At 38.3% G+C, this 22,200-nt stretch overlaps 2 protein-coding genes across 3 annotated transcripts in view; one reads left to right on the top strand and one right to left on the bottom strand.

Moving 5' to 3' along the window:
* Positions 1-21,414, bottom strand: part of psmd1 (proteasome 26S subunit, non-ATPase 1) — a 39,667-nt gene extending 18,253 nt beyond the window's left edge. Inside the window, exons 1-16 of the mRNA XM_071488025.1 lie at positions 21,236-21,414; positions 19,983-20,026; positions 19,520-19,593; positions 18,914-19,083; positions 18,391-18,599; positions 17,933-18,076; positions 17,352-17,578; positions 16,812-16,872; positions 16,551-16,679; positions 16,304-16,392; positions 16,138-16,216; positions 15,861-16,034; positions 15,482-15,593; positions 14,881-15,077; positions 14,354-14,449; positions 13,657-13,721 (exon numbers count right to left, since the gene is read on the bottom strand). Coding sequence (XP_071344126.1) covers positions 13,657-13,721; positions 14,354-14,449; positions 14,881-15,077; positions 15,482-15,593; positions 15,861-16,034; positions 16,138-16,216; positions 16,304-16,392; positions 16,551-16,679; positions 16,812-16,872; positions 17,352-17,578; positions 17,933-18,076; positions 18,391-18,599; positions 18,914-19,083; positions 19,520-19,593; positions 19,983-20,026; positions 21,236-21,251 — 1,886 coding nt within the window. The 5' untranslated portion in view covers positions 21,252-21,414. The remainder of the gene's footprint in view (positions 1-13,656; positions 13,722-14,353; positions 14,450-14,880; positions 15,078-15,481; positions 15,594-15,860; positions 16,035-16,137; positions 16,217-16,303; positions 16,393-16,550; positions 16,680-16,811; positions 16,873-17,351; positions 17,579-17,932; positions 18,077-18,390; positions 18,600-18,913; positions 19,084-19,519; positions 19,594-19,982; positions 20,027-21,235) is intronic.
* htr2b (5-hydroxytryptamine (serotonin) receptor 2B, G protein-coupled) lies at positions 3,273-12,201 on the top strand. Of its 2 annotated transcripts, none has more exons than XM_071488028.1 (4): positions 3,273-3,837; positions 4,645-5,241; positions 8,977-9,177; positions 10,454-12,201. In XM_071488028.1, the coding sequence occupies exons 2-4, from the start codon at positions 4,980-4,982 to the stop codon at positions 11,410-11,412; spliced, it is 1,422 nt and encodes a 473-aa protein (XP_071344129.1). In that variant the 5' UTR covers positions 3,273-3,837; positions 4,645-4,979; the 3' UTR covers positions 11,413-12,201. The 2 variants fall into 2 exon arrangements, with proteins under 2 accessions (XP_071344129.1, XP_071344127.1); XM_071488026.1 differs by having other exon boundaries at positions 3,273-4,188.
* Positions 21,415-22,200: the final 786 nt, after the last annotated feature.

Genomic DNA, 22,200 nt, shown 5'->3' with positions numbered 1-22,200 from the left:
GTACAAAGTGCCAAGAACTCAATACCATTAAAACATTCATCTCAATGCCACGGCTGCATTCATCCTCCGATATATTGGCTCACTGTTATTTTCGCTCAATAGGAAAGTAGAGGAAAAGAAGAGTGAAAGAGTGTGAATATGAAAGGCAGGTGTTTGATTTATGTCTCAAAAAATTGTTCAAGTCTTTATGCCCCCACCTCCCTGGGAAAATAAGATGCTTGAGTACAGTGAAAACACTTCTTCACTTTTGATACGGCAATGTTTTTGCTCTCCACTCTCAATGAGTGACTGGTAACACCTGGGTGACCCCCCAAGCAGCCATGAGGTGGTGTCCAGATTTCAACAAAAAGAAAGAAAACATGAATCCTTTCAAGATAACCCTCCTGCAATATGTTATGTTTTACAGTTGCTAGAAACATTTAGCTGTGTTGTGGGTTGTCATGTGTTACTACAGAGATATTTAATTTGAAAGCAGAGGGAGAAAAACTGGTATGTGGTTAACGTAATCTGTTTTTTGCCAAGAATGTAATCTGATAATTTTCTTGTGAAAGCTGGCACTGATAACATTGACTGGGCCTGTCAGATTATTTGATAGGTAAGGCTACTCGGTGCCTTTGAAGTTAAATGTAGGGTTTGATCTGCCTCAAACAGCCAGAAGGAGTGACTCAGTCAAAAAAAAAGAACAAAGTCTAACACTAACAGGTGACCAGTAAATTGCATTTCCTATTTTAACTGACACAACTTTTCTAGCCTTTACAGCACTGGTCATGTGATGCTACAGAGCCAATCATTTCAACTTGAGACAGTGAAATACACACACAGTGAGAGACGACGTCTGAGAAGGATATAATGCCTAGCTGCACTTAGAATTGATGGTTTATAAGCAAAATGAAAGGCCTTTTACAGTGACAGCTTTAGTAAAGACACCAGCTTCCACTTGCTATTTGATTTCACTTAACTCGACCAGATAAATCAGGCCAAGTAAAAGGATAAATATACCACAAGGTAGAAAATGGACAAACCGAATATACTGTTGTAAGAGCTACAGCTACCTTTTAGTGACCCATCAAAAGTTCATGAAAGTATAGAAGGTGGTCAAGATGTTCACATCTTTCTGTCTACATTCAACTTTAGAGACAGTTGCCTAAATATGCACAATGTCCCATAAACATGTATTACTAGGATTTGAGTTAACCCTCCGTCTCTTCTGAACCAATAGATGCCCACAATAAAGGCCTGAAAACACTGTCTGTTTTTTTTTTTTTCTTGTATTCAACTTGTAAATCGATAAAGTGTCATGTTCTCAAAGCATAATCTCTACTGGTCTGTTTGGAATTAGAAGCTCAGCTCAACCACTACATGAGGATTTAACAAGATCACAAATGGCAATCATCTAGATCTAGATTGCCTTTCAATTTAACCTACACGGATAGAGTTTATTCTGTTCTAGTAGTCTGATGATTCCCTTCAATCCATGCTTGGATGCTGACAACATCATAGGGCCCTCAGAGACAAAATCAGTGATTTTGAGCAACATAAATAAAACTGGCTTGACCCGACCAATATGTAGGTTGTGAGTTTGGACAAAATTCTTCTATCCAAAAAAGCACAACATACTGTCTATATCCATTATAAGAATAAAAATGTATCAACCAGCCTATCAAAAGTTGAATAGCTTTTGACACATTGAGACCGTGTGATAAATTTTGAAATCAATAGATAACTACAGTAGCTTGAGGCACCACTTGAGAAAACTTTGCTGTTGCTTTTCTAAATAGTTTAAGTTAAGGCCTTTTCAACCTTTTTAAAGTGAAAAAAATAGACCAATTACCTTTAATCGCTACAAAATGGAAGAACTCAGTTGGGGGGGAGAAAAAAAAGAAAAAAGAAAATCGATATCCAGCATTTGCTTCATCTGAAAAAGCAGTGAAGCAATGACGTCTGTATTTCAAGCCATACTTAAATATCCTCTTAATGTGTTATGGACTTACAAACATCAGGATGAATTGCAATACTTTCAAAAAAAGAGGAGATAAGAAGAGAAATAATAAAGAGATTGCAAACACATTCAGCCCGCTTTAGACATTTGAATTCAACAAAAAGCCATTATTATTATTATTATTATTATTTTGTAAAAGGATATAAATCTCATTCACCCTGACTTTGAGACTTCAGTAATGTTGCTGTTGTACCACTAAAGCTATTTACTGGTCATATGCAGTAGTATTAGAAATATTTACTTAAAAAGGTCACAAAAATGCACAAGGCTTTTACTCAACTGATCAATGTTTTCTATGATGCTATGTCCATACCTCAGATTTATTATGGTATGAGTGACAGAGGTTGATAAAGCTTGCTCCCCCTAGGACGCAACACACATAATGAAAGGTCAGCAAAAGATGCAGGAATACAGCTTAGCTAAACAAATTATAGATGGGTTTTGCCACATGAAATGTGATTGTGACAGTTATTAATGCACTCTCACTGCAAGAGAGCAGATCTGATTAGCTTGCTTCCCGTCTGTTACAACCAGTCACCCAAATAAATCATGAAAGCACCTGGACAATGTTAATATTAGATTATTAGACAAATTAAGAAGCTGTGTGGGTTCTATACATGTAGTTGACACTTAAATATAATTACAAAATCAAGCAATGACGAAAGGGGAAAAAGGGAAGAAAAAAAAAGCTGTAACATGCTCATCATAGAAAGGGAAAGGTGTGTGTGTGTGTGTGTGTGTGTGTGTGTGTGTGTGTGTGTGTGTGTGTGTGTGTGTAGGTGTAGGTGTGTGTGTAGGTGTGTGTGTAGGTGTGTGTGTGTGTAGCAGTACATCTAAAGTTGCCACCGGCATCAGAAAAATAGATGTTGGATAGAAGACCTTTTTTTGTAATCATTGCGAGTCAGCTTAGAATCTGGTTGTTAACACCTTTTGCCATAAATTAGAAATGCACTTGCTTTCTTCTGACAAACATTAGAATTTTAAACCTCTCCTGCAACATAAGATACTAAACTTATTTGAAAAGGATGACCAAAGGGAGCCCATCCAGAACAGTATCGTATGAGGATAGTATCACTAAGTGAATTAGGGAGCATGTTTCAGCTAAAACATTTGGACTATGGACAGTTCTTTACTGGGAGACCTAAGGATATACAGACCCAAATGGGAGGGATTACTGGCTGCATTTCTCACATTTTCTTGTGAGAATCACTCAACATCATCTGGTTACTGTAAACTCCAGAGATTGTTTATTTCTTCTGCTTTTAATGTCTTGCATCTGCTTTTAAAAGTAAAACAATGAGTGCATACAGAGAATACACATTTTAACTTGTTAAGGCAGGGAGATCAAAGGAAAAAACAAATGTGGTCTAAATTTCAAACTTAATCATCTAAATGAAATTAGGATCTTATTTAAATGACTTCTGCAGACTGAAAATGTGAGCTCATTGAGGACAAAATGTAAAATTTAAAGTACACATGCACCTCACCAAAACCCCAAGGGTTTCTCCCCATACTACTACTACCACTACTACCTCCTCCAGCACTGCTTGCTTCAAATAGGAGAGAACAGAAAGTGACAAATATAAACATTGGGACGGCTGTGTTGAAGGAAATTACCTCCCAGAACCACTGGCACATTGCCAGCATGAAGACATTCATCTGTTTTGTACAGAGTCTGACTCACGGGCATGACGACGAGGAGGGAGGGGAGAGTGAGAGAGCGAACAAGGCTGGAGAGAGCGCGAGCTGATCACAGGCTGTGAACAAGAGGTAGCGACTGGGAATGGGAGAGAGGCTGGCAAGCCACAACATCTGAAAGTTTTAAACCTGTGATCGCGGTAGGTGATGCAAAGCAAGACTGGGGGTTCGTCCAGCATGTGGAAGCAAAACAAATTCCACATCATGGACTGCTTCAGACAGAGACAGATTTAGGTTTTGCTGCTGAGAGAGGGCATTCTCTGTCACGTTATTATTTGGGGAGGGTGGAAATATAAAGATGAGATAGAGGGTGTTAAAAACATGGTGGTGTGCAAAGACTGAAATGCAGTGGGTGTTAGGCTGCACTGTCCTCCAGAGCAAAAAAAAAAAAAAAAAATGTTGCATTGGCATTTATGAGAGACGTAGCAGCTTTGGAAAACACTTCAAGAGTTGACACGACAAAGTGCAACAAATTTTACCTTCAGGAGCAGGTAAGAAACTTTTGCAGAATCACAATAATGCTTACTACACCAAGTTGTATTACTTATTCATCGGGTGTGATGTTGTGTAATCCATTCCACACGTAAAGGTGTGTTTATCTTTATGTACAAGTTTAGACTGGAGACAGTGAGACAAGTCATGTGCCTTTTATCTAAAACATAAAATAGGTTTTTAAGTGCTTTTAAAATCCAACCTCTGTTTTTCATGATTAATATAAAGTATTGAGTAACACAGCAGAGATGGAAAAAGCATTTAAGCCATTATATCCTATATTTTCCAGTTAATTTCTCTGTCATAATGTGGAAACTGTAATAATCCCTACACAGGAAAGACTCTCTTCATTCATGACCATAAACATCTCATAATGTAAACATTCTGAGAAATTACAACAAATCTGTAACAAGATATCACAGTTCCCTTAACTGACCTGTTTGTCCTTTTAAAAGGATGCATTGGATGACAAGAGCTCCAACCGCCTGGGAAAGTGAGGACCCCTGCTAACATTTTACTGTGGAAGTACTTATCGTGTTGGAACTATTGCCAGCACTGGAGTCCGTAGAGTTGGACCTGTTTTCAGTGGATCCTCTACCAATTGCAAGCTATTCCTTTTGGTTTATTCACTAAACGAGGGATGACACACCCCGTTTACTGGCCCTGAGCTGTCCCGCCCTACCCTCTGCCCTTGCCTGTGGGACCCAGTGACCATGCTGACCGAGTGTCCAACACCAGGAAGATCAGAGCCCCGATCCACGCTTAGGCCTGCTGTAACCTCTGCAGCACCATGTCTCAGGCAGTCGTGGCTCCACTTGAGACTAACAGCTCACGACCAGGAGAAGAGTCTGGCGTTCAGCTGAAATGGGCTGCCCTACTTATTATTATGGTCATCATCCCCACTATTGGAGGCAACATCCTAGTAATTCTTGCTGTGTCCCTTGAAAGGAAGCTGCAGAACGCCACCAACTATTTTCTGATGTCACTTGCTGTGGCTGATTTGCTGGTGGGACTCCTAGTGATGCCCATTGCCCTCATCACTATTCTCTACAGTAAGTTTAGCATGGGGCCTTTGCGCTTGAAAACCTCACTTTATCTCTCATCTTTGAAACAAACCTTTGCGATATAAAAACAATAAATGCTTTTAATCCCCATGGCCCGACTGGTTTTAAACAGACCTGGATTAAAAAAAAACCCTATAAAACCCAGAAAGCCAATCCTAACAACTGTTCAAGGCAAACATGTTTTGAAATGAGTGTAGAAGTGAGTGTGTGTCTGTGGGATGGGGATTTTACAATTTTCCATTTCAACAGAAAATTGTATAACCTTTATTAGCCTCATTAATCTACCAAGAAAAACAAACCAGCATGCTTATGGGTAGCAAAAAGGGATAAAAATAGTTTGTGAGGAACACTAGATACAATCGCAACTCTCTCTAAACAAATTACTCTAGATGAAATACAACAAGCGATAGTGTGCAATAAACATGCTACTTCCTCTGGCAGTGCTATTGTAGCAGTTGCATAGCTTGGACTGAACTACTAGTCTGGGGGATCATTACACAAAGAAAAAAATGTGAAAATGATAACCATTTAATTTTAATTTCAGTGACAGTGCTGTTTAAATACAGCTGCAGAGGAATTTATTTTAATTCCTATTGTCTACATTCTTAGACTACTACAAAATACAGAGCTACGGCCAAGTATTTATTCCGTAGTAATTCAAATGGAGGATAATGAGCCAGATCCTAATTATGTCTCACACATAAGAGTATAGTGTGACAACGGGCTATATGTAGTTTGACTCTAAAACTACATGTTCTCCATGAGAACTGATGTGTTACACTGAGAGGCTTGCACAATTCAAACTGCGCATCTTATCTTAATGCAGAGGGCACATAAGCAAGAGCAATGCAATTAATTTACTATTATATCCATGCTTGTAATAAATCTGCCTGGCAACATCATGTCCAAATGCTTGCTGTAAAAAAGAACCACAACTGACAGGGTTTTGACATCAAATAGTGAATGTATTTAATTTACAAAATAGATAAAGGAGCAACTTGACCGTTAAGTTTCACGCCTCCCTACATTTTTTTTCCCCTTTAAAAGATGCCTCAATTGAGGGGGTTGAGAAGGCTGAGAGACTAAAACTTACCCAGTATATCATCAGAAGAAACAGAGACAAATATGGAAAAAAGGTAATATAAAGCGCTGGTCCTTAGGTTGGGAACCAACGCAGTGAAGTGTAAAAGCATTCATGCCTGCCTACGGGCATATCTCTCTGACTGTGAAAAGCATGAGTACAGCTTCATTTAAAATAGACCCATTTCATTTTTTGGGTTGGTAGAGGAGCAGTGCAAAATGTAAGAATTTGTAAAAAATTTAAAGTTTAAAAGTGATTAAATTCTTGTAATAATTCTGAACAAATATATATAAATCATAGCTAATGGCAGTTAAATAATGATTCACCAATGAGTTTTCTCTTTATTACAGCAATAATTATGTCTGCTAAAATGTTGCATTTGTGGGAAAAATAAATCTTGGAAATATATTCTTCACTAGGCAAATATATATCAGACTCAAGCAGGTGTTACTCTCACATTACTCTCCTTTTTAGGGAGATTAAGCTCACAGGACTGAGGTGTGAAAGGAGAGGTCATGGGGACATAAACATGCACAAACATTGTTTGTGTGAAAGGCTGGTGTGAGGCATAGCAGGGCTATCCACAGTATGGACATTCAAACTGCAAGACAGAGGTTCAGTTTCTCATGAGAAACACACAGTAATGCAGTGCAGGACAGGGTATACTGTCTAATCAGCAGAACATCATTACTCCAAAGCACCAAACACTCCCCAGTTCCCGAAACTGGCAGAGAATGGCTTTGGATTAAAGATCAAGGTTACTGCAAGGTCAAGAAGCATTTGATATTTCATGGGAGTGTAAATAGGTTCAAGGAAGTGCTTCAATTTAAACCTAAAAGCCAAGACAAGAATGTGCCTGGATTACAGTTACACCTGTAAGCACTGCCAGGCATTTTCCACATCTGCTGGACAGATGAATTCAATGCATACAAGCAAATCTGATGTTTAAAATGTGAGCAGTGTAAAATATTGCACTGGGTGACAGAAAAACTATCTAAAAGATTTTTTTTGAAAGGACAAATTATTTGGTTCTCTACCTTTCTAATTGCATCTCTTTTATTAAAAGAGCTGTGGGTCAGAGGATTTTTTGTACTGTGCAATGACCTATATGCTTATATGAAACACAGGCCACAAAAAAGAAAATGTATTAGACCAATATATCAGAACAAAAATACTGTGGCATACAAACATTTCTGGGATGATAAGAAATAGAATATATACACAAAGTTGTTTGCTTATAAACTTGAGGCTATTCCTTTCAAAAAGCCTGCACTATAATGTAATTATTTCGACTTCATGGTATTGTGACACAACACCATGAAACAAATACAAACTCACTTGCTCTAATGCAGGAAATAGATTTTTACAGAGGACATCTCAATTTAATTAAACAATAAAAAGATGTCCCTTACTACAGCTATGCAAATGTTTATTGAATTAGGCATGGGACTAAACTCTTCGCAAAAAAGATACAATGGGTCTACTTTGAGAGTGAGTAAAGTATTTGTCAATGAATAAACCAACCAGATGAAACCTAATCAAAACTATGACTCAAAAATTCCTCCAAAAGTGACAAGAAAGTTGTGGAAGAAAAGAAGGGGGGGGGGTGGCATAACAAAAAGAAAATTATGTAAAGGAATATTTCCATCAACAGTCTTTTGCAATGTTAATGGGTGACGGGACAAAAGCCAGACCAATTACTTGCCAATTTTATGCCTGGAACAGAAAATAAACACTACTGTTGAGCATGGTCTCCAGCACATCTACATAAAGAGCTTGTAGCTCCATAAACAGTCAGAGAACCCTCCTTTTTCCAGTAAAGTCATTCCTCGCAGAGATAAACAAACACCAATCTTTTGCATGAGTGTTACTTCTAATGTTATGCCATTGTGGTACATCTCCCATAACCAGCACTGTGCAAAACTCGAAGTTCTTTTTTGCAATGAAGATGGGTTATACATTGTAGTTATACATGATAGGAGTTACTAAATGTAGCGACACTACCGCAGATAACCAATTGTACAAATGATCTATGAAACTAGAATTACTGCCTTGTGGTTGTATGCATCCACCAAACAGCCAAGGTGCAGGAAATATAGTCACAATCTCCCCTTCTGTTCCTGAGTTAAAGCGTTGAATAATGGCCAAAAGTGATTTTGCAGAACATTATGATTTAGAATTTCATCACTTCATTTTTTCCTATTAGGCATTTGTATTAATTTGCGCCATAACTATGGCCAAAAACATGTTTTGTGAGGTCACAGTGACCTTTGACCACCAAATTCAAATCAGTTCATCTTTGAGTCCAAGTGAAAGTTTCTGCCAGATGCAATGAAATTCCCTTTGGACGTTCCTGATATATCTCATTCACAATAATCTGACCCTGACCTTGAACTTTGGCCTTTGCCCACCAAAATCGAATCAGTTCATTTTTGAGTCCACGTGAACATTTGAGCCAAATCTGAAGAATTTCCCTCACGGTGTTACTGAGATAATGTGTTCATAACAGGATGGATGCACGGACAACCCAAAAACATAATGCCTCTGGCCCTGGCTGCCACTGGTGCCGAAGCATAAAAAGCAACTGCAAGCCAACATTTTACTATCTTACTGGATTAATTTCCTTCTTATCTTCTCTTTAGACTCTGGCTGGCCTCTTCCGGAGTTCCTCTGCCCCATATGGCTCTTCCTTGATGTGCTGTTTTCTACCGCATCCATTATGCACCTATGCGCCATTTCACTGGATCGCTACGTTGCCATCAAGAAGCCAATCCAACACAGCCAGTACAAATCTAGGGCCAAAGCGATGGTGAAGATTGCATTGGTGTGGCTCATATCCATTTGTAAGCACATTCATTCAGATTTAACTTTATGCAAAACGTGTTTATCAGGAGCAGTCTGATTTCTTGACATAAAAATCAATGGACAGACTTTGTTTACAGACTCAGAAATATTTGCGAGATCCAATAAAAAAGAGATACTATATAAACAGCAACCTGTAAACTACATTGTACATGTGAAATAACAGGTGGGTGATGAGGATCAGTCACATTGAACCTTAGAGATGTTACTGATAATGCCTTAATCCCCTTAAGACATTATCAGTAACATCTCTAAAGGTCCCATAAAATTTCCTATACATTGGAGTTTTTTCAAAGGTCAATGTAGTTTGTGCAGCCAAAGCAAGTTTGTTACTAGTAACAATATGGTTACCTGCAAACTTGACAAAACACCTCATAAGTTAAGGACCACAACGGCAACCGCCCAAATTGTTTGGTGTTTATTTCTGGCTCTATCCAAGTGTCCAAAAATCTAAAGGATTAAGCCATTTCAAAAGAAGAGGGGAAAAAAGGTAGTTCATATCTACACTCCTGCAGACAAACAAAAGCTGCAAAAAAAAAAAAATCTGTAAAGACTGTCACTTTATAGTTTTGAGAATGGAAGTTTTAAGAATAGAAAGCATTCAAAGAAGGATTGGATTGCTGCTTACAAGTCCTCTTGATCATCAAAAATCATACTGAGTTCAGCACTTTTCTGCATTTATCCTTCATAGGTCTAGGTTCATTATTCAGGAGCGGCTAATAATTTTAGCTTTCCTGTAAGAAACTAAAGCCTAAAATTTTGGACCATTTCACTTAGGCATTACTGCTCAGTGCCCAGTTCTCAGATCGGTAAAAGTGCAGTTCCTTTGGCCGTCGGGTTTGGTTTCATTTGAGCTTCATTTCATGAGTAAAACCAGAAGATCAGATGGAATGAAGGGAGCAGCACTTAACATTGCTGACAGCAGCTTTTACCCTGACTGTATACTCTTGCTCTGTTTAAGAGGCATCATGGCAGACCATGGATGATTACTTTACTTGATTTCAAAAACAAAAAGGATTTCCTGCAAGCAGAACTTGCATTGGTATTTTTTATACTACCCTCTCATGAAACATGAATGTTTTTTCAATTACTGCTACTTTCATACTTAAGAAATCACAAACTAAACACAGGAACCTTTCCCTGAGATGAAAAACAAACACTAGTCTAGCTGGTGTTGAAAAGATCATCACTGTTATAATAAAACAAACAAACAAAAAAAACATTTTGCCAATACTAACTGGTGTTGTCATTTTCCAGGTATCGCAATCCCAATTCCAATTAAGGGGCTTAAGAACTACCATCTTCCCAACAACATCACCTTCAACAGTAACCACACATGCCTGCTGAAAACAGACACCTTCCGAGAGTTCATCATGTTCGGCTCCTTGGCAGCATTCTTCATCCCTTTGACGATCATGATGGTCATCTACCTGCTTACCGTCCAGGTGTTGCGCAAAAAGGTTTATTTGCTCAGGTCAAAGGTGACTCAGCGCTTTAGCTACCCGACAGTCTCCACAGTTTTTCAAAGGGAACAGGGTGTGACTTCACCTCAAGCTGAGCAACTGAACATGTTAGACAGCAGACTTCCCAGAATGCAAGAAAAACCAAACACAAGAACAATGAACTCTCCTACACGAGAGGAAATGTCCTTTCGCAGAATGTCTACAATGGGCAAGAAGTCAATGCAGACTCTAAGCAATGAGCAGCGCGCCTCAAAGGTGCTAGGCATCGTCTTCCTTCTGTTTGTAGTAATGTGGTGCCCTTTCTTCATTACTAATATCACCTCTGTGCTATGCACCAGCTGTGACATTAATGTAATCGCCCGCCTCATGGAGATCTTTGTTTGGGTCGGTTATGTGTCATCGGGTATCAACCCACTGGTCTACACCCTATTTAACAAAACCTTTAGGGAAGCATTCACACGTTATATCACCTGTAATTACAAAAACTCTGCAAGTCATGTGCCAGGAACACAACCAAGGGCCTCAAATGCAGATCGCACCCTAGCACGGATTTCATTCCGGTCTTCTATGGCAGAAAACTCTAAACTGTTCATGAAACGAGGAATGAGGAATGGCATTGGAGCAGTGAGCTATCAAAGTCCACTAAGGTGTCGGCAATCACCTGCACAGACATCCAGTGGTGTCGTGTTAGACACAATGCTTCTGACTGACAATGAAGACGGTAAGCAGGAGGAACATGTTAGCTGCGTATAGGGCTCCTTGAAAAAATTATCCAATTAAAAAGGAAGCACTTGAAGTGGATCAGATTTATGATGCAAACTTTATATTTCTTTAAAGACAAAATGCTAGAATCAAAATTCAAAATGCCTAAGTGGAACCTGCTGTTGCTCTCAATTTGATCAACAATACAAATCAAAAAGTATGTCATTTCAGAAAAACACTAAATGTTATTTCTCATCCATAAGTTAAACTCCTTCATTATATTTATGAATATATATGGTCAAAATACTTGGTGGGTGCTTAAAAACAATCCCGTTTCACACTGTGAATTCTCAGACAGCAAGACTGTTCATAGCAGACACAAACAGAGTGTGAGGATGTATTCTATCAAAGGTCAAAATTCAACAAAGTTCAGACCACCAGACAATAATTTGAGGAATGAAGACACTATGACAGCCTATAAACTCTACAAATGCAGTATACAATATATTTCTATGCTGATCCTTTTAACTTGGGCTGTCTAAATATGCTGTAAACCATAGCAGACTACATGCTTATATTTTAAGACACCCACAACTATACCTTTCAAATCTCTTTTGCAACAGACACATGCATTGCACAATGCATTGCACTCTTAATATGATACTTAGTGTATTTGCTGGACCTTTGAGAATCGCTCTTGTATGAGTATTGCAGTCTGATGTTTTGACATGTTAAAAGGTTTCCAAATATAAGACTGTATATAAAGAAAGGACAAAATACCGAATAAATGGAAACCTAATGGAAACCTGTTCAATAAAAAATATTTTCTGTGTTGCTGAACTGAGAGAAAACTGTACCAATTCCAAGAGTATGTGTTCACTGTCAATGTCTGCACTTTTATACTGTTTTAATTTTATTTATTTTATAAGTATAAAAGCCTCCTTCATGGACCACATTGACCAAAGCACAATCACAATGGGAGATAACCAAACTGCCTTAAAGGATCTGTAAATACTGTTAATTAAAAGACTCAATACACTAAGAAATATATATATTTTTTTACTATAAACACCAGAGATCATTTAATAAAAAGACTATTGGAACAAATCTACGGGGTTGTAGATTTAAATGGAGAATTAAGAAAACTGTAGGACTGTGTATTCGGCAGCAATTTGTCCAGACCCTTTACAATTAAAAATAACAACAGATTTTAATTTTTTTTTTAAGCAAAAGCTCTGTAGACTTCCAAATACATATAATTAAACAGCCTAAATTCAACAAGGTAAACAAAATACGAATTTGACAGTGCTTAATCAATGGTGCAACAAATATGAGATGTAGATAGGGCTCTTTGAGCTTGGTATGCAAGTGTCACTGTTTTATTTTCACTTAGACCACACCTGTCTCATTGATAACTAACAGGAACTCTGTTGATTTAGTAGGAAAAGAAGAAATTTAAGACATTTAAAGTTGGAGGTGTCCTGATTCTGTGCAAGTGTGCATGTTGTGAGAGTGGAGGGAGTTATCCTTGAGCCATTAGGGGGGGAAGCTGGAGAAGAAGAGGCCAACTGAATTGTTCTGGTTCAGAAGTCTTTCTAAACACTGCGAAGATTTACACAAGGTTTATCTAGCGGCCAATTGATCACAGAATATCACATAGCCTTTTTTGGGCTTAAAAATGTACACCAAGATATTTGTGCACTGGCTAGGCTTTCTGTTTAATACTGCTCTGGTCTCTGATGGCTAAATCCCTATTAATAGACAGGGGAAGAAAATGTGTGAGTGACAATGACAAGAACGTTCAGCCTACACTGACAGAGGAATACCTTCCATGAAGACCAGGAAGTTATTACAAATTCTAGACAAGAGTGCATCTAAATTCTCCTATCACACCAAAGAGAAGGTGTTAATGTCTAAGTGCATCTCTTCAGCAGTACAAAACTAAAAATTAGGCTGATGCAGGGCCACAGAAACCAAAATAAATGATTACTTTTAAAAAATAAAACAGGATTACAAATAAGCAGTGCTGTGCCCACACCGTGCTTAAGTCCAGTCGTGAATGTAGCCAGTGTTTTTACTGTTTCCTCTTAAATAAGGACAAATTAGTTATTTAAGTAGTTTTGTATGAAAAGCAGGAAACAGTAAAAAAAAAGATTACTGTGACATATTTGTGAGAAGCACATTAGACAACCTATGAGAGTATTACACTGAATACTCAACAATGAGAGAGGCCTCTGGTGCATGTAAAGAAACTGAACAGTGTTTACTGCTCAAGTCATCCCATGTGGATCTTACCTGAACAAGATGAAGCCGATGGACTCGACAGCAGCTCTTCTGACATCATCATTCACATCACTCACCTAAATTAAGATAAGCAAAGCAGTCAAATAACCGAAGCTGATAACCAACTCATCAAATCCTGCAAGCAACCTTTATGATTTAGCTCCCTTATGGGTCACAGTACGAGGCTCATGCTCTACTCTTGTGCCATCCAATAGCTTTAGCTTGTACAAAGGCACCACCTACAGGACAACATGCTAAACTGTTCACACCTCTCAAATATGTTGCGTTTGCAAATGTAGCCACTGAAAGCACAGTGAATGACATACACATGAATCCTTAAATTGCAGTGTCATCATTTTAAACTGCTGTGTGGCAAACCAGTTCTCATTGTTAGCCCCAACACTGAATTCTGGTAGTTCTATCAATTAGCATTGGTTTTAACAAAAACTTTCTTCTTTTTACCATTTCACAAACAGTTAGGAGCAACACTGATTAAGATGAATGCCGGTCTAATCATTCAAGGACAATCATATGTTTTACTCCTAACAGAGGATAGTATAATTTTTTTAAATAAACATTAAGTAATATGAATTATGATGCCAGTTACTGTTACACAGCCGCGGCCATTGCCCTTGGCATCTGCTTTACTGCCAGAATGATAAAACTGTCTTCCACTGGGTGAAATACTGTGTTTTGAAGAAACACTCACAGCGACATGTAGCAGGCGTCGAATGGCCTTGTTGTTCCCGGAGCCGCAATAGGCCATTCCCACAGTGTACATTCCAGAGCGCCGCAGGATGGGGTCCTATCATAGACAGTGAGAGGAAGCAGAACTTTGAGTCTTTGTGATATACAATTAAAATAAACATAATTTGAGTCATTTCCCATATCCAGTCCTTATAGAATGGTTTCTGGCTCACAGTACAGAGGAAGAGCCTCCCATACAAATACACAAACACAACCTGGGGTTGTACGAGTACGTGCAGGACTCAGTGCATCAAATATCAGAACTTCCATTTGCAGGGTTTATGGAGTGTAATGACCTAATAGGACACAGAGTTTTTTTAATACCCTCCAAAAGTCTTTTTCTTTTTGAATTCATCCAGCCATTCCACATATATGGCATTACTATAGGCATAAGCTGCACCAGTCCCGCAAAAATAAAATAGTCTAATGCAATCCTCATTGACTTTGGAAAGTAAAGCAACTCTTGTTCTGAGTGCATTTCAGCCTTACCTTGTCTCTGCAAAGACTCTCAATGAGTGCATCAGCCTCCTCCATACGTCCATACATGACAAGGGCAATTCCCACTGCTAGGCCACGCAAGATCTTCTCATGCTGTGTCTCCTGAGCATAGCCCACCATGTCCTCAATGGCCTGGGCTGACTTAGAGCCCAGCATGACCAGGCCCAGAGCCAGGCCTGCAGCTTCACCTGGGAGGTTACATGATATTTGTTAGTGTACATTACTAAACTAGATTAAACGGCTATGCTCATTACATTTACTCATTTGGTAGACACTTTTATCCAAAGTGACTGACAAGTGAGAGACGTCAGTAAGTTTCTGTGTATTAAAGGCATGTAGCAAAATCACTAGCTGTAGCACACAGGAGACACTAGTTTCTTAGTTCTTGTTTTTGTCTGTTTGACCACATATCATTCTTTTTCAGACAATTTCAATGCTGATTCATTTAATCAATATTAATAATCAGATCGCGACAAGCAGAAAGTAAAAATACTACTAATAGATTATTGTTAAAAGGTTATTTTTCGTAAGCAGAATAGTAAGGACCAAAACTGATTAGCCACCTTGCTATTTAAAAATGCTGTCTACATACCGGTGACAGCATCATCCTGGTACAAGTTGGACTTGAGGAGGTCGTAAACATCCTGTCTGGCTGTGCCCAATGCAGCCAAGCCAAGGCCAAGGGCACCACCATGACGGACAATCTGTGCAAGAAAAGAAAGCAGACCATAAGAGATGTAACACAAAACAGAAAACCAACCAAATGATGCAGCGACTTCAACTACCTGCTGGCCTCAGCTACACTCCTCTAGCTGTCTAAATACTATACTTTTTGTGGACATAAATTGTCTTTTAATTATCCAGTTCAAAACAAATGATTCCCCTCTTTTAGCATTCATTTTGTGACTCACATTAAACTACATATTTGACAATAAACCAGCTCTGAAAGTAAAATACATCAAAATACTCACATCATTGCTGGCGTTCTTGAGCTGACTGAGCAGGTAGTCAATAATGTCCCCGCCATGGTTGGCATGAATGAGTCCCAGAGCGTACAGGCCTCCTCCCTCCTGGTAGGCTGAGCCAGGGGAGGTGTCTTTCGGCAAGTACGTGGCCATTAACTGGAGTGCCTCTTTCTCATGGCCCTGAAAAACACAACATGTTGCGTTCAAAATTAATAAACAATCTGGAATAAAATTATGTTTTTTTTGACTTGCATTATATATAAAAATATTGACATAAATTTACCTTGTGGATGACACCCAGACTTGCTGTGGCTGTGAACTTTGCCCAGTTGGTGGCTCTTGCAAGCCATTCCAAGTTTTCTCTACAAAAGCACAAACAAAAACTTTAGTCTAAATGTCTCTCTATGCAATCTAAGAAATAGATTGTTGTATTATGACAACACATTTACCTGAGGAACTGGTCACTTGTGGTTCCCGTGTGCATGAAAGAGTTGGCTATAACTGTGGCTGTGTGGCAGACGGAATTTCGGACTGCATCCTGGAATAATAGAGAGTAAAAAGCTCATGAGGAAGCTGTAACAACACATTCAGTGACACAATCTGCAGTTCATCTGAGCACACAAACAACTGTTTATTATGTTTATTAATAGTTTATTATCAATTATGTTTTTTAACAAATTCATCTTGTTACATTACCTTTGTGTTTTTGAGGATCATTAGATCTGTGTTGTTATTTCGGATTAGGAACTGCAGATGCAGCTCAATGGCCATCTCCCCACTAAGGATTTTGATCATCTTGGCATTCTGATCTTTGGGCTCATCTTTCTACAAAAACACAGAGAAGCAATATGATGATCTTTCAACCAAATCAAAGTTTGATTTGGACAACAGGCACCTGGTATCCCAAAAGTGCTGCAGTACAAAACAACAACAAACAAAACAATCTTAAGAGCGTACCGTTTCTGCTGGCTTCCCAGCGGGGGAGCTACCAGCCTTGTCATCTGTCTCCATTGCATCACTGCAATACACAAAAAACAACTTTCATTGGTGTTGACTCACATCATTACAAGTAACTAACTTGATGCCTAAAATAGGCCTAGGTAGAGTTTAACTTAGTACCTCAGGTTCCATATATTTACTCTACTTGACCTAAGTTCATTTCAGTGGGTAGATTCAATGCTATACGAAAAAGGATACACACAAAAGAAAAAAGATAGCAAAATATTCTGACTCTTATTATCTGAACTTTCTACTAGTATGTTCAATGTTCTGCATAGTGCTTGACGACCTTCCTTGTGTCCATATTTACTGTCTTCAATGTTGTTACTAATTATGGGCAACACCATGCAGGTTTGCAGACTCACGGAAAGACATTTTATAAAGCTTAAAATCAGACCCATGAGCAGTGAAAAAGCCCTAAGCCCTTGTGAACAGGAACCACAGACACAGTGCCTCAACCTAGGTACTAGTGTGTTCTTGTTATCTTCCCCTGCCCACCTGTCTTTGTCAGGCGTGGGCACAGTTCCTGTATTCGTAGAGCCAGGAACTGCGGGAATAGGTGTTCCAACAGTCCGCAGGTTCTGGATGACAGAAGAGAGGAACTGCTGGCTGGCACTCTCATACAGATCAAAGCAGATCTGATAGGCCATCAGCAGGTTGTCCTCCTTCACTAGTTTTTCCAAGATGTCACTCACAGCCTGCGGGTCATCCAGGAATATCAGGCACTAGAGAGGTGTGGAGAAAAAAAAAAGATTTGAGAGGGATTTTAGGTTCACAGTTTTTGGAAAAATCAAGTTTTGTTTATGTACAGCAATACACAAGATCAGTACCTATAACTGCTAGGATAATGCATAAACTACATGAACAGCTGTTGGTATGACTCAGGGATACTGCAGAGTTAGCTAACAAAGAGAAATAATATTTTACATGTTGAGTATTCAGTAAATTAAAAACAAAAAGTGTAAAGTACATGTTAAAATTCTCCAACAATCAGTGACTAATGGAAAACACAGCAAACATCAAAATAGCGATAATTGTAATAATTCTGAATTTCTGACTTTTAAATGCTTTATGTTTACCTGGCAGACGTTGATGAAATCAGGCTTTTCCAAGTTCATGTAGAGCTTGACCAGCACCCGCAACACCTCATTACGGAATTTCTTGTTTTGCATTAGGGACATGCACACCTTCAGGCTGTAGGCAAGGAGGCCACTCACATCATTCTGCATGAGTAGATAAAGAAAGAACTAACAGTTATCAATGTGTTTTGCGGCACGAGTAGTTCTGGACAGTCAGCATCAAAATCTAGACTCTCGTATGAGAATAATGCCTGTACAAATAACGTAAACCAATTCTAAGCCAGTTATGTATTATAATAAACTGATTCTCATGAGCTCTGTAGAAGTTTTGAGGCATTGTTATGCAAAGTATGCTAGACGTCTGTAAAAGACTCAGGGCTATTCTGTTCACTATTAAAGGTAGCAGGAGACATTCCAAACTAATATCAAATCAGCTTTGAGTGATAATAGCTGCTGACCGATTCTAAGATGGTCTTCTCAAACATGTCAAGGCGCCTGGTCTCCAGGGCAATGCCAATGGCCTGCTTGTACTTGTGATCGTCAAGGCAACGCAGGAACATCTTGTTGACAATGCCCTCAAGGCGAGGGTCAATGCTTTTCTTCTCCTCGTCCTCTGGCAGCTCTGCATTCTCCACCCGCAGCTTGGTGTAGTGGTCGATGCATTTGGCTATGAGACACAAAAAAGGGATGAAAAGAGGGTCTCCATTTCACTCTTGGATTCAGCAATGTAGTTCAAGTCAAATGATCTTATTCCGTATGTAGTTTACTGTCTTTCTTTACCAGAAAGCCCTGCCAGTTTTGTAAACTGATGTTAAGAAATTGTTTTTGTTTTTTTTTTTTTCATTAAAGTTATTTACTTCACAGTGGCAGAAGTGTCAGGGTCACAGCAGTCTCTGAACAACAGAAATGTCACAGGATCACTAGAAAACCAGGTAAGTTAGGTAAATTAGTGTAAATAAGTGTTTGTGTTTTATCACTCACCAATGATGGTCTCCACATATTCTGAGTCATCTGTGACATTGAAGAGATCTCCAGCACCAAGAGCATAGTTCAGAGATTCCTCAAAGGCTCCAAGGTGGTAGAAAACCTTGGAGGCCACCAGGGCAGCAAATGATCTGCTCCGAAATGTTTCATCTTCATACAAGACCTCGCTGTGAATAAACGGTTATGAGACTGAAAATTTACACCAACAAGAGATATTTTTGTATTACTATTGAATTTACATGTATGCCCAAACCAACAGAAACTGTGTTTTCTATGACCCACAGAGCAGTTTATGCCATAGAGCAGTAACCTCTGACACTAGAAAGGAGTCAGAGATCTGCTTAAGAGACCTCCTCAATCATAAACACCACAGACATGTAAACGGCAAACTGCATTGCCCTGCTACATTTTGTCTGCACCTGCTGATATGTGCCAATACTGCCTTGTTTATGTCACCACTTACAAGACAAGTTATTTTTTACTTACGAGTTAAAGTAGTTAAACATTTCTCCCTATTGCAAACACAGAAATAAAAAAAGCAGCAGCCTATAGTAACATTCTTAAGCCAGTTATACTTTCCAGGCTCATAGTAGTTATACTTACATTTTATCTACTGATCCTGAAATCTCAGCCCAGAAGTCATTCACAATGGAGTCTAGCTTATGCAGAGCAAACTCCTGCAAAGGAAACAGATGTTGCACTCACATCATTTACCACATTCACAGATTGAAACTGTCATTAATTAACATCCAGCACAGTTCACTCATTCTATTTATGTGAAGGTACATTTCATACTGAGCTTCAACTTCGGTGTTATATTCTTCAAATACTTCTCAAAGCTGACTATAACAATAATTAGAAAACCTGAAGATCATTTTAACCCTTCATTATCCCATATACTACCAGTTCATGAGGGACCAGTGCCCTACAATTTGATTGCTTTTACCAGTAAGTAAAACCACACTTGCAAGTAATATCTATACTTCTGAATAATGTTTCACATGACATGATATAGGAGTTTGTTGTCCTCAGGTAACTGGTCCATCACTCAGCCAGCAGTTCTTACCTTGAGCTGTGGCTCCTCCTCATCAAGGAGTGAAATAATTCCAGCTAAAAAAAACAAAACAAAATTGATTACATGCTTGTTTGACTCAAAAAGTTAATATACCTTATTTTTCGTCCATACATAGATTTGAAATATCAAACGTTTTTACAAGACATAAATTATATTGAAAAGGGGTCCAGTGAATTACATAACATTAATACATAGAGGGGGTATTGTTTTTCCTTTTCAAATTTTGTCAGTCAACATATCAATAGCTATCATCCTTTAAGCAAAATCAACTATAAAGCTTGCTTTTATGCTGAATAGTTTTCACTGTTATTTAGTGGTTTATGTTTTCGTGAACATTTTTGTAGTTGACCCTTTACCCTATGAAGTCAGAATGGTTAGTGACACAGTATGATTTAAGTAAAAGTTACTTTGTGTAAATTTTAGTTGTTCACTTTATCAGTTTTTAACTATTCTATTTATTGGTTATGAAGCTTTTGATAAAATGCATTGTGGAACCTTTATACTAAATGAACTTAAATTTTACATGTTTACATAATCCATCAAAAATCTTGAAACTATTGACATTAAATAAAAATCCATTTTCAAATTTTCTGCTGATTGATTAATAGATTAATGGTCTCAGCTCTAGTTAAATGGAAGTAAAACAAAAAGTACTTTGGCCAAGAGCTCAAAATGTTGACTTAAAGATTACCCTTTCAGTAAATAAATAGTCAAAGTGGGAATATTTAAATAAGGGATAACCAGCTATATTTAATGATACATTACAATAATCTGAATTTAATCTGAGTTGTATCAATAAGAGCATCGTAAAACTGAACGTATTTTGAAAATCTAGACTGACAGCAGGATGTATTAAAAGGGACAAAAGACAGTATAACACCTGTTTTCTTGTGAATCATTACCGAGATGAAAACCGTTCCTATGTTTACATAAAAACGGACTACAACATCTTATTATGTGAGCAGCACATAAACTGTACAACACAGTTAGCATTGTTGTTTCTACAACTTTTTTATAAAATCTTATATTCTAATATCCTTGAAGTGGTTAAAATCGCTGCCTCATTACAGTAAAGACACATTTCAAAGAGTTTTCCTTCGTGAAAAACATTTTTGATGGATTTATTATCTGTTACCGGTGAACGGCTGCCTGCCTATTGCTACATTAGCTGTGTGACTCAGCTAAATCAATGGCAGCTAGCTAAAGCCACGGTTACCAAAATAAAAACACTTTTTACGACTTACCGGCAGATGTTATCATGACTGGCTCTTTATTCCCTCCTCAGCCCCAAGATCCTGATACGACGGCGGAATTCCGTGCGATGTTTGGGGGGAAATAAAGAAGATAAAACAGTTGAAGTACACAGAAAAATCAGTTGCAGCCGCTGCTAACTTCTTTTTGTCCAACACCGCCGCAAGTCCCCTTCTAAAGGACCTCCGGTTTGCATGGCCTCATTCGCGCCTGACTAAAAAGACAGCGCGAACTGTTATACTACCCTTTATATCCTCGTCCATTGGACCAAACCGTGTTTTCTTGATGAAGTGAAATATTATCTCACACCTTCAAATTGCATTTAAAAATAATTATGGAAATATTGTAATATAACGTATTTATGGACCGGCTTGTCTGTGTACCACACATGCGATGCACTTGACTGAGCATCATCATCAAAAAAAAAAAAAAAAAAAAACAGTCATCAAGTAAGCAGTCCCATGAAAGCAGTAAGGGAGCCCTTGTACGTTATAAACACCCCGATAATGCATACACAGAATTACTTTACTTCCATGAAAAACAAGATGTGAAATCTGTTATGCTGTTTTGTAGTGGAATAACTTTGTCTCCACCATTTGTTTGAAAATTATCATATATATTTTCCCACAAACATATGATCAGTAATAAAGTAAAAGTCATAACCTTTAAATTGATTCACAGATTCAAGTCATTATCTTACAACCATCTCGTTAAAAGCATTTATGCTGTTTATGCGATTTGCTGACTTTGTTATTTCCAAAATATCATGCTTTCTTTCTGACATGGGAAAATGTCTTGTTTGGATTCAACGACCACAGTGGAGTGTACATGATCAATCTGGTCCAAATTTTATATCCACAGCGAACCTTTTTATCCAGGCTCTGATTAATGAAATTAAGGCAAAGTCTCTATTATTTATGATGACATAGTATATGTATGTCTTGTGGTGTCGTTATTT

The sequence above is a fragment of the Trachinotus anak genome, unplaced genomic scaffold, assembly GCF_046630095.1.
Source record: "Trachinotus anak isolate AG129_WGS33_773 ecotype Australia unplaced genomic scaffold, CSIRO_AGI_Tana_v1 ptg000010l, whole genome shotgun sequence".
Classification (NCBI taxonomy): Eukaryota; Metazoa; Chordata; class Actinopteri; order Carangiformes; family Carangidae; genus Trachinotus; species Trachinotus anak.
The sequence above is the reverse complement of the archived record's forward strand: the minus strand, read 5'-3'. Positions and strand labels throughout refer to the sequence as shown.

Bases quoted from the DNA above. Each gene is read 5' to 3' on its own strand.
- htr2b (XM_071488028.1), top strand. From the start codon at position 4,980: ATGTCTCAGGCAGTCGTGGCTCCACTTGAGACTAACAGCTCACGACCA. The intron at 5,242-8,976 runs GTAAGTTTAGCA...TCTTCTCTTTAG, and splicing joins CCTCATCACTATTCTCTACA to ACTCTGGCTGGCCTCTTCCG. The intron at 9,178-10,453 runs GTAAGCACATTC...GTCATTTTCCAG, and splicing joins GGTGTGGCTCATATCCATTT to GTATCGCAATCCCAATTCCA.